Below are 17,390 nucleotides of genomic sequence, written 5' to 3' on the forward strand. Positions count from 1 at the left end.
CTTGAGATGGAGAGGAAGGGTCGGGGTGCAATTTGGGTTGTCAAGTCTATTTGTGCGGACGGAAGTATTCGCAGTCATCTAAGTTCATATGCTCATAGTTTAGTTTAGAGATACAGCGTGGAAACAGGCCCTTCGGCCCACCGAGTCTGCACATTAACACTACAGATTTTATAATACTAGGCTGTATGGGGATGCTTTGCATTTTTAATAGTTAATTATTGGGTCTTTTTAAGTGTTTATTGCTTTCAGATGTTGTCCATATTGTATTTTATGTTGCGGCCCATTCGGCCCATCGAGCCAGCACCGCCATTCAATGTGATCATGGCTGATCATCCACAATCAGTATCCCATTCCTGCCTTCTCCCCATGTCCCTTGTCTCTGCTATCTTTAAGAGCTCTATCTAAATCTCTCTTGAAAGCAACCAGAGAATTGGCCTCCACTGCCTTCTGAGGCAGAGAATTCCACAGATTCACAACTCTCTGGGTTAAAAAGCTTTTTCTCATCTCCGTTCCAAATGGCCGACCCCTTATTCTTAAACTGTGACCCCTGGTTCTGGACTCCCCCAACATCGGGAACATGTTTCCTGCCTCCAGCGTGCCCAATCCCTTAATAATATTATATGTTTCAATACGATCCCCTCTCATCTTTCTAAATTCCAGCGTATACAAGCCCATTCGATCCATTCTTTCAACATACGTCTGTCCCGCAATCCTGGGGAATTAACCCTCAATGGCAAGAATGTCCTTCCTCAGATTTGGAGACCAAGACTGCACACAACACGCCAGGTGTGGTCTCACTAGGGCCCTGTACAACTGCAGAAGATATTGAGTTTATGAAGGAACTGCAGATGCTGGAAAATCGAAGGTAGACAAAAGTGCTGGAGAAACTCAGCGGGTGCAGCAGCATCTATGGAGCGAAGGAAATAGGCAACGTTTTTCGTTTAGAAAAACGTTGCCTATTTCCTTCACTCTATAGATGCTGCTGCACCCGCTGAGTTTCTCCAGCACTTTTGTCTACCTGCAGAAGATACTGATTCAGAAATGTGTAGTATAGACATCCCATATGGTAAAGTCTTAGAAACATGGAAAATAGGTGCAGGAGTAGGCCATTTGGACCTTCGAGCCTGCACCGCCATTCAATATGATCATGGCTGATCATCCAACTCAGTATCCCATCCCTGCCTTCTCTCCATACCCCCTGATCCCTTTAGCCACAAGGGCCACATCTAACTCCCTCTTAAATATAGCCAATGAACTACCTTCTGTGGCAGAGAATTCCACAGATTCACCACAAATGCCCCTTGTGAAAGATCGGGCATGTGCCACCTTCCAAATGCCACCTTACAGAATAATGACGCACGGGATCTTGGTAATATATTATATTTATTAATATTTCATGAGCATATAATAGTATTTATCAGTTAAATAACAGTCGCAAGTATTTTTTACATTGGAATGCAGCAAAACATTGATTTATTACTTTAAGTAATGATGTCCTTCATAATTATGGATATGAAATAGCCCTATTCATTTCATGCTTTGTCCGTTCAGCTAACTTTGAGACCGGATGGACGACAACAAACGAGAGAATGACTTTTCGAGGTTTGTCTCCAAAGTTAGCCCACGACAATGGTGCTTAATTGAGGATCTTCTGCATATCAGCCACATAAAAAGTTTAAGGAAGGCGCCCAATGCAATTACTTCACCACAACCAACCCCGGCCACACTGGATGGCCTTAGTCCCGAGTCACTTATAGGAGCAGAGGTGGGGGGGGGGGGGGGGGGGGGGGGGGGGGCGGGTTGGTATGAATAGGACACAGACACACAAAAAGCTGGGAGTAACTCAGCGGGACGGGCAGCGTCTCTGGAGAGAAGGAACGGGTGACGTTTCGGGTCGAGACCCTTCTTCAGACTGAATGCAGGAGACAGCTGGCAAAGACACGAGTTTTGTTTTGGATTCATTGTAAGATCTAACTTGGTAAAACAGGCCCTTCGGCCCACCGAGTCCATGCCGACCAGCGATCAGCTCTTCACACTACTCCTACGTTGACCAGCTTTTTCCATCTACTGAGCCAGTTAACCCACAAGCCCGCAGGGTCACGGTCACGGTCACGGAGGGGGCGCGCAAACTCCACACACAGACCCCACTCGAGGTTCAGGATCGCTTCTTGGTCTCTGGCGCTGTGAAGCAGCAGCACTACCCGCCGAGCCACTATTGGTGATTCCCCAACCATTCCCTGTTTTTTTTCCAAACAGCGGGAATGCCGTTATAGAGCCATGGAGGGTGGAAACAGGCCCTTCGGCTCAACCTGCCCCTGTCGACCAACATGCCCAATCTCCACTGAAGAAGGGTCTCAACCCGAAATGTCACCCATTCCTTCTCTCCAGAGATGCTGCCCGTCCCGCTGAGTTACTCCAGCACTTTGTGTCTGTCTTTGGTGTAAACCAGCATCTGCAGTTCCTTCCCGGAAATCATTTAAACTCCAGCATCTTTTAAATGCTCTTCCAAGTAACGTGGAGGATGCGTGCCCCTTATCTATGACCCATGAGGAAACCCAGACTACCCTGAGTTTAGTTTAGTTTAGAGATACAGCGCGGAAACAGGCCCTTCAGCCCAGTTCAGCTAGTCCTTGCCAACCAGCGATCCCCACACACACACTAGGGGACAATTTACAATTTTGCCAAGCCAATTAACCTACAAACATGTGAGTCTGTGGAGTGTGGGGGGGAAACCGGAGCACCCGGAGAAAACCCACGCAGTTCACGGGGAGAACGTACAAACTCCGTACAGACAGCACCCGTGGTCGGGATCGAACCCGGGTCCCTGGCGCTGTGAGGCGGCAACTCTACCGCTGCCTCCACCGTAGGTAACTAACTGATCTCCATTGGGATATTGTGTGTGAGCTGGCCTTCTAGGCTAAGCAAGGACGTACTTACACGGGTCCACCACTGATTTCCCTTGCTTTCCAGAGCCTTCCCGGATTGTCCGCGTTGGCGGACCAACGGAGGTCGCGGCCACCGATGGGGGTCCCAACGGTACCGGGACGTCCCGCCTCGGCAGCGGCGATCCCGGCCCGCAGAGTCGGCTCTGGCCGGGCAGGAGTTCCAGAGCACCCGCCGATCGGCCGCGGAAGTCCCGATGGGGTCGAGGTCGACCACCTCACCCGGCCTAGGGGACACATTTTGGGGGTGAGGGGGAGGTGGGTGGGGGGGGGGGTGGATTTCAAGTGCGCTCTCGTGACTTTTGTCCAGATGAAAGAAGGTGCCGGAAAATCGGTGGTGGGACCCGCACTTATTGGTATCCCAGTGGGAAGAACAACCCCCGAGGGCGTCGTAAGTCCGACCATTTGGACGTCCTGGCCAACGTTGGGGCCGACAGAATAGGAGCCTTGTTGGAATTGTGGCTGTGTGTGTGTGTGTGTGTGTGTGTGTGTGGTGACCAGGTACACAGCCTTAACTAACTAACTAACCCATTCACTCGATTCTTTTGTATAGGCTCAAGAAGGAACTGCAGATGCTGGAAAATCGAAGGTAGACAAAAGTGCTGGAGAAACTCAGCGGGTGCAGGCGGCAGCATCTATGGAGCGAAGGAAATATTCTTCGCTCCATAGATGCTGCTGCCTGCACCCGCTGAGTTTCTCCAGCACTTTTGTCCACCTTGTAAATGCTCCATGTCGCAAGTTCACCACCTCGGGCTGAAATAGTTCCCGAGTTTTGTCCGGGGACTCACCCTGCCGAAGCGTTAAGCATTTTCAAGAGGGAGCCTGTTCTACCCGTCTCCCAACCCCGGCCGAGACCCTTGAAGGTCCCTGGTCCTTGGAGGGAGGGGGGGTTTGTCATGGGGAAAGAGGGGGGGGTTGGTTGGTGGTCCACCTCGCAAACGATGCACTTGTCCTTCCCAATTAAGCACCGACCCCAGCGGCAGAGGCTTGCGGGTCCCTCGACGGAACCCAGAGGGGGTTGGAAGATCGCAACCTCCACTTGGTGTTTCCGCCCTGCTTCAACTAATGCAATCAACTCGACGCGCACAAACGGAAGATCAAATAGAACAAGTTGTCCAACAACTTTAGGCTGTGCACGCCACAGGCCACACGAAAGAAGAAGAAGAAGAAGTAGAAGAAGAATAACCCAGACAGTGGGAGCAAATCAAACTCCAGCCTGGGGGAAACAAACAACCGAGGAAAAAAAGAAGTGACACTTCCAGCGCCAGCATCTCTTGGGCGGAGATTTCGCTGATACCAGTCACTCAGCAGGGATATCTCTACCAAGTACAACAATATTATTTTTTTCACATGCGCCAAATTTAAAACGATTTGAAGACTCGCCGGCACCACTGTGCTTTTTTTTTTTTTTTTTTTGAAACATAAGAAATAGTTTACTACAACCAAAAAAGAGAGAGTCTTCAACTAACAACTGGTGCCCGCACATCACACCCTTTTTTTTTTTTTCCCATATCACTCAGTGTACCACGACTCAGTGCAACGCACTTGACAATACACATCCGAACAAGTTCTTTGATCCGAGAGCTCTCTGGCTTCGAGGGCAAATCACTTGCGTTTGTTCGCCACGCTCGCTGAGTTTGTTCACAGAATCGTGTGGTCCCCAGCGCTATTGTCAAACATTGTTCCAAACATGACCTGTGGGTGGGGGTGGGGGGGTTGGGGGGAAGCACAAATTATCTTAACAGCAAAAATACTCCTTCGTGACTGACTCCCCCTCTCTATTCAACCGCGACGCCAAGAATAATAGACAATAGACGCAGGAATAGTTTAAGAAGGAACCGCAGATGCTGGAACATTGAAGGTAGACAAAAGTGCTGGAGAAACTCAGCGGGTGCAGCAGCATCTATGGAGCGAAGGAAATTGGCAACGTTTCGGGCCGAAACCCGGAAGGGTTTCGGTCCGAAACGTTACCTATTTCCTATTCCCTTCGCCCTTGGTTTCGGCCCGAAACATCGCCCATTTCCTTCGCTCCATAGATGCTGCTGCACCCGCTGAGTTTCTCCAGCACTTTTGTCTAGGTGCAGGAGTAGGCCATTCGGCCCTTCTGATCATCCCCAATCAGTACCCCGTTCCTGCCTTCTCCCGATATACCCCTGACTCCGCTATTTTTAAGAGCCCTATCTAGCTCTCTCTTGAAAGTATCCAGAGAACCAGCCTCCACAGAATTCCACAGACTCATCACTCTCTGTGAGAAAAAGTGTTTCCTCCTCTCCGTTCTAAATGGCTTACTCCTTATTTTTAAACTGTGTGGCCCCTGGTTCTGGACTCCCCCCAACATCGGGAACATGTTTCCTGCCTCTAGCGTGTCCAAACCCTTAACAATCTAAACGCTGTGTTTCTATGGACAGGTAAAGACGCATGAAAAAGGGTCTCCAGCCGAAACGCCCCCCCATTCCTTCTCCCCAGAGATGCTGCCTGTCCCCACTGTGTTGCTTCAGCACTTTGTGTCTGCCGTCAGTTTAAACCAGCATCTGCAGTTCCTAACCTACACCTTGGTTTGCTCAATAGATGAACTGAGGTCCAGGCCGATTTCAATTTCAGAGCCCCCCCAAACCAAGATCAAACAGAAGCCCCTCAAGTTTAGTGGCCCCCAAGCAGACTGGCATGAGGTAGATGCCAAACGACATTTGTTGCCCCCCCCCCCACGTCTGATAGGGCCTGCACAAACCCCTTGATTTAGCCTTTGGAGTTATTTTGTACATGGTGCCAAAATATGGCCGTGACTCAGTGCAAATGTGGTCAATGCAAAAATAATGTCACCCTGCAGTGCACTCGTGGCAATGAAGCTCAATTGAACCTTTAGTTTAGTTTAGTTTAGAGGTACAACACAGTAACAGGCCCTGCGGCCCACTGGGTCCGCGCCGACCATCGATCCCCGCACACTAACACAACCCACCCTGGGGCAATTTTACATTTTTACACCAAGCCAATTAACCTACAAACCCGCACGTACGTCTTTGGGAGTGTGGGAGGAAACCGAAGATCTCGGAGGAAAATCCACGCCGGTCACGGGGGAGATCGTACAAACTCTGTACAGACAGCACCCGTAGTCGGGATCGAACCCGGGTCTCTGGCGCCTTGAAGCAGCTATTTTACCGCTGCCCCACCGTGCCGCTGCTAAGTGTAGATGGATGTAAAGGATAGCATGTACCTGGTGGGATGAAGGGTCTAGTGTAGATGGATGTAAAGGGTAGCATGTACCTGGTGGGATGAAGGGTCTAGTGTAGATGGATGTAAAGGATAGCATGTGCCTGGTGGTATGAAGGGTCTAGTGTAGATGGATGTAAAGGGTAGCATGTACCTGGTGGGATGAAGGGTCTAGTGTAGATGGATGTAAAGGATAGCATGTGCCTGGTGGGATGAAGGGTTTATTTCTGTGCTGGACAACTCTTTGCCTTTCCTTCAACTTTCCCATTATTTTCAGTCCATAACATTCACCAACATCAGGTCACCCCCTCAGGCTCCAGAGAAACCAATCCAAGTTTGTCTAACCTCTCCCGGCAGCCAAATACCCACTAATCCAGGCAGCATTCTCTAGCGGAGAAGGGAGGCTGGTGTCCAATGAATATTGAGGGGAAAGTGTCACCGTTTCGTACCTGTTCCAAATCCTGATTCACGTCGTTTTCATCGCTTGACACGTCATCATTCATGTAGATCGCTGATGCATCTGGGACCTGCAATGGTACACGTTTTTTACAGATTAAATTTACTGAAAGGTGAAATGAATGCACGGGCGGCAGAGTGGCGCAGGGGGTAGGCGCGCCTCCTCGCAGCGCCAGGGCCACCAGCTCAATGCGGACTCAGTTGCTGTCTGCGTGTGTGTGTGTGTGTGGAGTTTGCACGTTCTCCCTGCGACTGCGTGGGTTTTCCTCCGGGTGCGCCGGTTTCCTCCCACATCCCAAAGACGTGCGGATTCGTGCGTCGACCGGCCCTCTGCAAACTGCCCCTCGTGTGTGGGGAGCGGATGAGAAATTGTGGGACAACATAGAACGAGTGTGAACGGGCGATCGATGGTCGGCGTGGATTTGGTCGCCCCGCGCCGAACACTATTTGCCCAAACTTTTAACTTTTAGTTTAATTCAGAGATACAGCGCGGAAACAGGCCCTTCGGCCCACCGAGTCCATGCCGACCAGCGATCCCCGCACACTAATGCTGTCCCTCTCCACGCCTCATTAGTGCTGTATGCCTATGAGAGAGAAGCGAGTGTCACCAAACTTCTGAATTCTCTGGGGTGGAACCCTCTCCAAGACAGACAGACGTGAAGCTCACCGTTTGACCTGTTTTTACAAAATGTTAAATGGTCAGCTCGACATAGATTACAAGACCTACACCAAACCCAAACCAATTAGGAGCAGACGAGGGCATTCGATCCAATTTGTGATCCCAGCTACAAAGACAGATGTATACAGCAATTCGTTCTTCCCCCGCACAATTAAAGCATGGAATAATCTCCACCCAACTATAGTTACCCGACCAGATGCAACTACATTTAAAGTAGCTCTTTCTTCCCAATAACCTTTCTGTCTTAAGTCTCTCCCTCCACCACCTCCAGTTTAAATTCCATTTGGAATATTTTGGAGGACCAAGAAACCAAGAACCAAGAATGCCGGCCTTTATGCCAAGGCGTAGTTCTACGGAAAGTCCCGACGAAGTCCTGAAAAAGTTCTACGGAATTTGCCGACAATTCGGGGAAATATTGAGCAAAACTGCTGAAGCCGGCATCTAACTTACAAACGCCCTTGCGTCGGACTGTTAGGTCTATATTTGTTCTTGATTTCACCTTGACACAAAGGCTGGCAAACAGCACTGATAAGGGGCTGGAAATATCCTGAGCAGCAGCCCATAAGGACCGCGAAACCGAACACAAAGTAAACAACAAAGCACTTTGAAATCAGTCCACTGGAATTTAGAAGGATGAGAGGAGATCTTATAGAAACATATAAAATTCTTAAAGTGTTTAAGAAGGAACTGCAGATGCTGGAAAATCGAAGGTAGACAAAAATGCTGGAGAAACTCAGCGGGTGAGGCAGCATCTATGGAGCGAAAGAAATAGGCAACGTTTCGTCCCGAAACGCTGCCTATTTCCTTCGCTCCATAGATGCTGCCTCGCCCGCTGAGTTTCTCCAGCATTTTTGTCTACCTAAAATTCTTAAAGGATTGGACAGGCTAGATGCAGGAAAAATGTTCCTGACGTTGGAGGGAGTCCAGAACCAGGGGTCACACACAGTTTAAGAATAAGAAGTATAAGGTCATTTAGGACTGAGACGAGGAAAAACTTTTTCACCCAGAGAGTTGTGAATCTGTGGAATTCTCTGCCACAGAAGGCAGTGGAGGCCAATTCACTGGATGTTTTCAAGAGAGAGTTAGATTTAGCTCTTAGGGCTAACGGAATCAGGGGATATGGGGAGAAAGTGGGAACGGGAACTGATTCTGGATGATCAGCCAATAGACAATAGACAATAGACAATAGGTGCAGGAGTAGGCCATTCGGCCATTCAATGTGATCATGGCTGATCATCCCCAATCAGTACCCCGTTCCTGCCTTCTCCCCACATCCCCTGACTCCGCTATCTTTAAGAGCCCTATCTAGCTCTCTCTTGAAAGCATCCAGAGAACCTGCCTCCACCGTCCTCTGAGGCAGAGAATTCCACAGACTCACCGCTCTCTGTGAGAAAAAGTGTTTCCTCGTCTCCGTTCTAAATGGCTTACTCCTTATTCTTAAACTGTGGCCCCTGGTTCTGGACTCCCCCAACATCGGGAACATGTTTCCTGCCTCTAGCGTGTCCAAGCCCTTAACAATCTTATATGTTTCAACATATATGATCATATTGAAAGGCGGTGCTGGCTCGAAGGGCTGAATGGCCTAGTCCTGCTCCTATTGTCAATGTTTCTACGTTTCAAACACTGGGTGACATGGTGGCACAGCTGGTGGAGCCGTTACCTCGCAGCGCCAGAGCCAGGTTCGATCCTGACAGCCCCCAGCATATAAGGACGTACCTTTGGAAAGGAGATGAGAGGGAATTTCTTAAGAGGCCTCCACAGGCCTCCTCTGTGGCAATGAGTTAGGGAACATTTTTCCTGCATCTAGTCTGTTCAATCCCATAAGAATTTTACATGTTTCCATAAGATACCCTCTCATCCTTCTAAATTCCAGTGAATACAAGCCCAGTCGACCCATTGGCCATGTTTATTCTGCGCTGTTGTCCATGTATCTACACAACTGTACATTGCACACCTGTATCTACACACCTGTACATTGCACACCTGTATCTACACACCTGTACATTGCACACCTGTATCTACACACATGTACATTGCACACCTGTATCTACACACCTGTACATTGCACACCTGTATCTACACACCTGTACATTGCACACCTGTATCTACACACCTGTACATTGCACACCTGTATTTACACACCTGTACATTGCACACCTGTATCTACACACCTGTACATTGCACACCTGTATCTACACACATGTACATTGCACACCTGTATTTACACACCTGTACATTGCACACCTGTATCTACACACCTGTACATTGCACACCTGTATCTACACACCTGTACATTGCACACCTGTATTTACACACCTGTACATTGCACACCTGTATCTACACACCTGTACATTGCACACCTGTATCTACACACCTGTTCATTGCACACCTGTATCTACACACCTGTACATTGTTCACTTAATTTTAATTAATCATATAACTCCACTGATACAACAGACCTCCGTGTTCCTGTGTCGTGCTCCTGTGAGCCAAACTCTAAGCCCAGCAGCAGGAAAAATGTTCCCAATGTTGGGCGAGTCCAGAACCAGGGGCCACAGTCTTAGAATGAAGGGGAGGCTATTTAAGACTGAGGTGAGAAAAAACTTTTTCACCCAGAGAGTTGTGAATTTGTGGAATTCCCTGCCACAGAGGGCAGTGGAGGCCAAATCACTGGATGGATTTAAGAGAGAGTTAGATAGAGCTCTAGGGGCGAGTGGAGTCAAGGGATATGGGGAGAAGGCAGGCATGGGTTATTGATAGGGGACGATCAGCCGTGATCACAATGAATGGCGGTGCTGGCTCGAAGGGCCGAATGGCCTCCTCCTGCAACCTATTTTCTATGTTTCTGTGTTTCTAATTACTTACTTGCTTCTCATGTTCATAAGTGATAGGAGCAGAATTAGGCCGTTCGGCCCATCGAGTCTACTCCGCCATTCAATCATGGCCGATCTATCTTTCCCTCTCAACCCCATCATAACTGTTCTGCTTCAAATGTCAAGTTTAAAAAAAAAGTACTCAAAGTATTGCTTAAACAGTGAGAGAAACTATTGAGATTATCTATGTACAGATAAGCATTCACTAATGACTGGTGAGATTTAAGGCTGTAATCTAAAGAGGAACAGATCCTGAATTATGTTCTTGCTGTTTACAGTGGGCGGTGCGGTGGCGCAGCGGGTGGAGCTGCTGTCTCATCGCGCCAGAGACCCGGGTTCGACCCTGACCCTGGGAGCTGACTGTGTGTGTGGAGTTTGCACGTCCTCTCTGTGACCGCGTGGGTTTCCTCCGGGTGCTCCGGTTTCCTCCCACATCCCAAAGACGTGCGGGTTTGTAGGTTAATCGGCCCCTCTGCAAATTGCCCCCTGGTGCGTAGGGAGTGGATGAGAAAGCGGGGATAGCATGGAACTAGTGTGAAGGGGTGATCAATGGCAAGCGTGGACTCGACGGGCCGAAGGGCCTGTTTCCATGCTGTATCTCTAACCTAAACTAAAAAAAACAAAAGCTCCAGATGATTTGGATTATATTAGCTGTCACTCTATTCTGAATGAACATTGGGTTTGTTTGTCCTGGGACAATGACAAAGGTTTCTTTCATATTTTAAACAGCACATTATCAGGCAACTGAACCACCCCACCAACAACTAGCGAGCAGTCCTGAGCTACTATCGACCTCATTGGAGACCCTCAGACTATCTTCAATCGGACTTTGCTGGCTTTATCTTGCACCAGACGCTGTTCACATTATTGCCCTGTATCCTGTATAAGAGGGGTGGCACGGTGGCTCAGCGGGTAGAGTCGCTGCCCCACAGCACCAGAGACCCAGGTTCGATACTGACCACGGGTGCTGTCTGTACGGAGTTTGTACGTTCTCCCCGTGACCTGCATGGGGTTTACCCCGGATGCTCCAGTTTCCTCCCACATTCCAAAAACGTACATGTTTGTAGGCTAATTGCCTTTAGTGAATTTGTAAATTGTCCCTAGTGTGTGTAGGATAGTGTTAGTGTGCGGGGGTTCGATGGTCAGCGTGGGCCGAATGGCCTGTTTCCGCGCTGTATCTCTGAGCTAAACTAAACTGCACACTCTGTACAGCTCGATTGTAATCATGTATTGCCTTTCCGCTGACTGGAAAGTTTTTCACTGGGGACACTCGGGACACGTGGCAATACACTGAAGTCAAACTCGAACTCAAATAAAATGATTTAAAAAGTCGGTTACTTTTTCCTTGGGCGTATCCTGGCGGCTGGCCAACGCGTAGAGTACAGCATCATGCACGGACAAGAAGAGACAACTGCGTTCCAGGCCACTGTCGTCAAACATGCCGCCAGTCTCGATGTCCTCAAACACTTGATCTGTGAAACAAATATTTAGCGGCAGGATTAGAAGCAGCCTCTTCTCCCCTCTCTCATCGGGCAAGAGGTACAGAAGTGTGAAAACGCACACCTCCAGATTCAGGGACAGTTTCTTCCCGGCTGTTATCAGGCAACTGAACCATCTAGAGAACGGCCCTGAGCTACTATCTACCTCATAGGAGACTCTCGGACTATCTTTGATCGGACATTACTGGAGACCAGTTTTGAGTGAATTTTGAATCAGTCTGACGAAGGGTTTCGGCCTGAAACGTTACCTATTTCCTTCGCTCCATAGTTGCTGCTGCACCCGCTGAGTTTCTCCAGCATTTTTGTGTACCTTTGATTGAATTAAACTTGCAGTACGGAAACATGCCCTTAAACCCACTGTGTCGCAAGGAACTGCAGATGCTGGTATGTACTGGAGATAGGCACCAAGTGCTGGAGTAACTCAGCGGCTCAGGTAGCATCTCTGGAGAACATGGACAGGTGACGTTTCAGGGTCGGGTCCCTTCAGGCTGTTCTTCAGACCTGCAACATCACCCATCCTTTAATCTCCAGAGATGCTGCCTGTCCGACTGAGTTGCCGCAGGACTTTGTGCCTGATGCGCGAATCAGAGTTCAACCCTGACTACAGGTGCTGTCCATGTGGAGTTTGCACGTTCTCCCTGTGACCGCGTGGGTTTCCCCCGGGTGCTCCGGTTTCCTCCCACATCCCGGGGTTTGTAGGTTAATCGGCCCGTTGTAAATTGCCCCCTAATGTGCGGGGAGTGGGTGAGAAAGTGGGCTAACATAGAACTAGTGTGAACGGGTGATCGCTGGTCAGTGGTCAGTGGGCCGAAGGGCCTGTTTCCATGACGTATATCTAAACTAATCTACATAAAGGAAGGAGCAACGTCATGCATCATCAAAATCATCAGCAAACATTTGATATTTAAAAAAATGCTCCAATGTGCCAGAATAAACTGGAGCCCTTTAGATATCAATCAAAAAGGGGCAGCGGTAGAGTTGCTGCCTCACAGCGCCATAGATTGGCGTTCAATCCTGACTACGGGTGCTGTCTGTACGGAGTTTGCACGTTCTCCCCGTGACCTGCATGGGTTTTCTTCGACATCTTCGACTTCCTCCCACACTCCAAAGACGTGCATGTTCGTGGGTTAATTGCCTTGGTATAAGTGTAAAAAATGTCCCGAGTGTGCGCAGGATAGTACTAGTGTGCGGGGATCGCTGGTCGGCACGGACTCGATGGGCTGAAGGGCCTGTTTCCTCGCTGTATCTCTAAACTAAACTGAATTAAAATATTCTGCCCGGAATGTTTTCCTCTCTGTGTTGAGTTCAATAACAGTTTGGCAACATGTGAGTTTGCAACTTGCTGAGATGGACTTTGCCAACAGGCAAGTACGTAATGTTCCCGGCGTTCCTGAAGTGGTTCACTGTCAGGAATTTATTTTTGTCCAAACAATTAAAACCGTAATAGCATTACCAGAGTAGACACAAGGAACTGGAATCTTGTTGGAATCTGAACGCACAGTGCTGGAGTAACTCAGTGGCTCAGTGGTTCAGTTTAGTTTATTTGAGTTTAGAGACACAGCGTGTAAAACAGGCCCTTCGGCCCAACGAGTCTGCACAGACCAGCGATCCCCGCTGACTAACATTACGCTAAACACACTAGGGACAATTTTTTTTACATTTATGCCAAGCCAATTAACCTACAAACCTTTACGTGTGGGAGGAAACCGAAGATCTCAGAGAAAAACCCACGCGGGTCACGGAGAGAATGTACACCCGTAGTCAGGATCGAACCCTGGTCACTGGCGCCGTAATAGCCCTGTCCCACGGTACGAGTTCATTCCAAGAGCTCTCCCAAATAAAAAAAAAATCAAACTCGTGGTATGTACGGAGAATGAACTTAGCGGGTACGTCGGAGCTCGGGGACGTCTCTTAGCGCTAACGGCAGGTACTCGGGAAGACTCGCTAACGGCAGGTAAGCGCGGGAAGACTGGTGAAGATTTTTCAACATGTTGAAAAATGTCCACGAGAGCCCCGAGTACCGACGAGTGGCCATTACCGTAAATCTCCGAGTTCGAATCAGGGCAAACTCGGGAGAGCTCTTGGAATGAACTCGTACCGTGGGACAGGGGTTTAAGGCTGCAACTCTACCGCTGTGCCACCGTGCCGCACACAGTTGATTGACACTGCGAGCGTCAACTAAACTCCAGTCTATGAACTGTCTAGTTGGTACAAGGGACTTTGTGCTTGGTTTTGTTTTCGCACTACATTGAGCTTTTTAAAAAAACATTTTTTATATTAACTATTGAGTACCAGGTTTACAAACCCTACAACTGCTGTTCTGTAACTCAGCAGGTCAGGCAAGCATCTCTGGAGAGAAATGATGGGTCGGGACGTCTGAAGAAGGTCTTGACCTGAAAAGTCACATTCCTTTTTCCTTGGCTGATCATCAGTGCCCCGTTCCTGCCTCCTCCCCATATCCCTTGACTCCGCTATCTTTAAGAGCCCTATCTAACTCTCTCTTGAAAGCATCCAGAAAATTGGCCTCCACCGCCTTCTGAGGCCGAGAATTCCACAGTCACAAATCTCTGGGTGAAAAGGTTTTTCTTCATCTCCGTTCTAAATGGCCTGCCCCTTATTCATAAACTGTGGCCCCTGGTTTTGGACTCCCCCAACATCGGGAACATGTTTCCTGCCTCTAGCGTGTCCAAGCCCTTAACAATCTTATAGAAACATAGAAACATAGAAATTAGGTGCAGGAGTAGGCCATTCGGCCCTTCGAGCCTGCACCGCCATTCAATATGATCATGGCTGATCATCCAACTCAGTATCCCGTACCTGCCTTCTCTCCATACCCTCTGATCCCCTTAGCCACAAGGGCCACATCTAACTCCCTCTTAAATATAGCCAATGAACTGGCCTCGACTACCCTCTGTGGCAGGGAGTTCCAGAGATTCACCACTCTCTGTGTGAAAAAAGTTCTTCTCATCTCGGTTTTAAAGGATTTCCCCCTTATCCTTAAGCTGTGACCCCTTGTCCTGGACTTCCCCAACATCGGGAGCAATCTTCCTGCATCTAGCCTGTCCAACCCCTTAAGAATTTTAAGAACCCCTTAAGATTATATGTATCTTATAATCTTATAGGCAAGGCACAGATAATTCTGTTTACAAGCACGCAATCAATATCCTATTATCAGTATTTATTAACATTTATTAAGTTATATGAGATATAAACATGACAATAAAATCCTCCCATGCTTAAGCAACGGTCAAAGGTGCTCAATCAAAGTGCAGTTGCTATTTATTAGTGATATGCCTCTCATAAATAGTGGTGAGTGGTATTGTGTTATTTTTAGCACTTAAAACTGCACATTCATAGTGTCAAAGCATTAACCTTGATGAAGACTAATGTGCCATTACTCATTGGGCGTCAAAGGAACAAATGATGCCTGACACCCTTTTCTTTATTTATTTATGCCTGTTATGTTCTGTTGTGCTGAAGCAAAGCAGGAATTTCATCGTCCTATCTGGGACACATGACAATAAATTCTCTTGAATCTTGAATCACGCAAAGGGCAGTGGGTGGGTGTATGGGACGAGCTGCCAGAGGAGGTAGTTGAGGCTGGGACTATCGCAACGTTTAAGAAGCAACTAGACAGATACATGGACAAGACAGGTTTGGAGGGATATTTGCCAAACGTGGGCAGGTGGGACTAGTGTAGATGGGGCATGTTGGTCGGCATGGACAAGTTGGGCCGAAGCTTTAAGGTTTAAGGAAAAATGTATAGACAATAGACAATAGGTGCAGGAGTAGGCCATTCGGCCCTTCGAGCCAGCACCGTCATTCAATGTGATCACGGCTGATCATCCCCAATCAGTACCCCGTTCCTGCCTTCTCCCCATATCCCCTGACTCCGCTATTTTTAAGCGCCCTATCAAGCTCTCTCTTGAAAGCATCCAGAGAACCCACCTCCACCACCCTCTGAGGCAGAGAATTCCACAGACTCACCACTCTCTGTGAGAAAAAGTGTTTCCTCGTCTCTGTTCTAAATGGCTTACTCCTTATTCTTAAACTGTGGCCCCTGGTTCTGGACTCCCCCAACACCGGGAACATGTTTCCTGCCTCTAATGTGTCCAAGCCCTTAACAATCTTATATGTTTCAATGAGATAACCTCTCATCCTTCTAAACTCCAGAGTGTACAAGCCCAGCTGCTCCATTCTCTCAGCATAAGACAGATTTAATAGGAATCTGAGTGGTAACCTTTCTACCCAAAGGGTGGTGGGTGTATGGAACAAGCTGTCGGTGGAGGTAGTTGAGGCAGGTACTGTTGCTACCTTTAAGAGTCATTTGGACAGGTACATGGATAGGACAGGTTTGGAGGGATATGGGCCAAATGCAGGCAAATGGAACTAGTGTAGATGGGGCATGTTGGTCGATGTGGGCAAGTTGGACTGAAGGGCCTGTTTCCATCACTCTATGACTCTATGTCTGAATATTCTAATATCCATATGATTCTCTCTTCCTTCACTGAGGAATGGATTTATCAGAGGTGTTTAAGAATAAGGGGTAGGCCATTTAGAACGGAGATGAGTAAACACTTTTTCACACAGAGAATCGTGAGTCTGTGGAATTCTCTGCCTCAGAGGGCAGTGGAAGCCAGTTTTCTGGATATTTTCAAGAGCGAGCTAGATAGGGCTCTTAAAGATAGTGGTGTCAGGAGATATGGGGAGAAGGCAGGAACGGGGTACTGATTGGGGATGTTTAAGAAGGAACTGCAGATGCTGGAAAATCGAAGGTAGACAAAAATGCTGGAGAAACTCGGCTGGTGCAGCAGCATCTTTGGAGCGAAGGAAATAGGCGACGTTTCGGGCCGAAACCAAGGGCGAAGGAAATAGGAAATAGGTAACGTTTCGGGCCGAAACCCTTCCGGGTTTCGGCCCGAAACGTTGCCTATTTCCTTCGCTCCGTAGATGCTGCTGCACCCGCTGAGTTTCTCCAACATTTTTGTCTACCTACTGAATGGGGATGATCAGTCATGATCACATTGAATGGCGGTGCTGGCTCGAAGGGCCTCCTACACCTATTGTCTATTGTCTTTTGTTGCCTCATTTTGAGGGGTGTTACCTGAAATGTATCAGTGACGTTTTTGGGCCAGGGGCATCTCAAAGTGATAGGAGCAGAATGAGGCCATTCGGCCCATTCAAGTCTACTCCGCCATTCAATCATGGCTGATCTATCTCTCCCTCTCAACCCCATTCTCCTGCCTTCTCCCCATAGCCCCTGACACCCGTACTAGAATCTGTCTATCTCTGCCTTAAAAAAATTCATTGACTATATACATATAATCTAGAATTTAGAAGATTGAGGGGGGAATCTTATAGAAACGTACAAAATTCTTGGGGGGTTGGACAGGCTAGATGCAGGAAGATTGTTCCCGATGTTGGGGAAGTCCAGAACAAGGGGTCACAGTTTAAGGATAAAGTGGAAATCTTTTAGGACCGAGATGAGGAAAACATTTTTCACACAGAGAGAGGTGAATCTGTGGAATTATCTGCCGCAGAAGGTAGTTGAGGCCAGTTCATTGGCTATATTTAAGAGGGAGTTAGATATGGCCCTTGTGGCTAAAGGGATCAGGGGGTATGGAGAGAAGGCAGGTACAGGATACTGAGTTGGATGATCAGCCATGATCATATTGAATGGCGGTGCAGGCTCGAAGGGCCGAATGGCCTACTCCTGCACCTATTTTCTATGTTT

General features: G+C 48.3%; 1 protein-coding gene across 2 annotated transcripts in view; it reads right to left on the reverse strand.

Moving 5' to 3' along the window:
* Positions 1 to 4,449: 4,449 nt before the first annotated feature.
* Positions 4,450 to 17,390, reverse strand: part of slc26a9 (solute carrier family 26 member 9) — a 100,836-nt gene continuing 87,895 nt past the window's right edge. For both annotated transcript variants that reach the window (XM_033042918.1, XM_033042917.1), the window contains exons 19-21: positions 11,496 to 11,629; positions 6,599 to 6,676; positions 4,450 to 4,637 (exon numbers count right to left, since the gene is read on the reverse strand). In XM_033042918.1, the coding sequence (XP_032898809.1) occupies positions 4,584 to 4,637; positions 6,599 to 6,676; positions 11,496 to 11,629 (266 nt within the window). In that variant the 3' untranslated portion in view covers positions 4,450 to 4,583. The remainder of the gene's footprint in view (positions 4,638 to 6,598; positions 6,677 to 11,495; positions 11,630 to 17,390) is intronic.

This window comes from Amblyraja radiata, chromosome 24 (assembly GCF_010909765.2).
Source record: "Amblyraja radiata isolate CabotCenter1 chromosome 24, sAmbRad1.1.pri, whole genome shotgun sequence".
NCBI lineage: Eukaryota > Metazoa > Chordata > Chondrichthyes > Rajiformes > Rajidae > Amblyraja > Amblyraja radiata.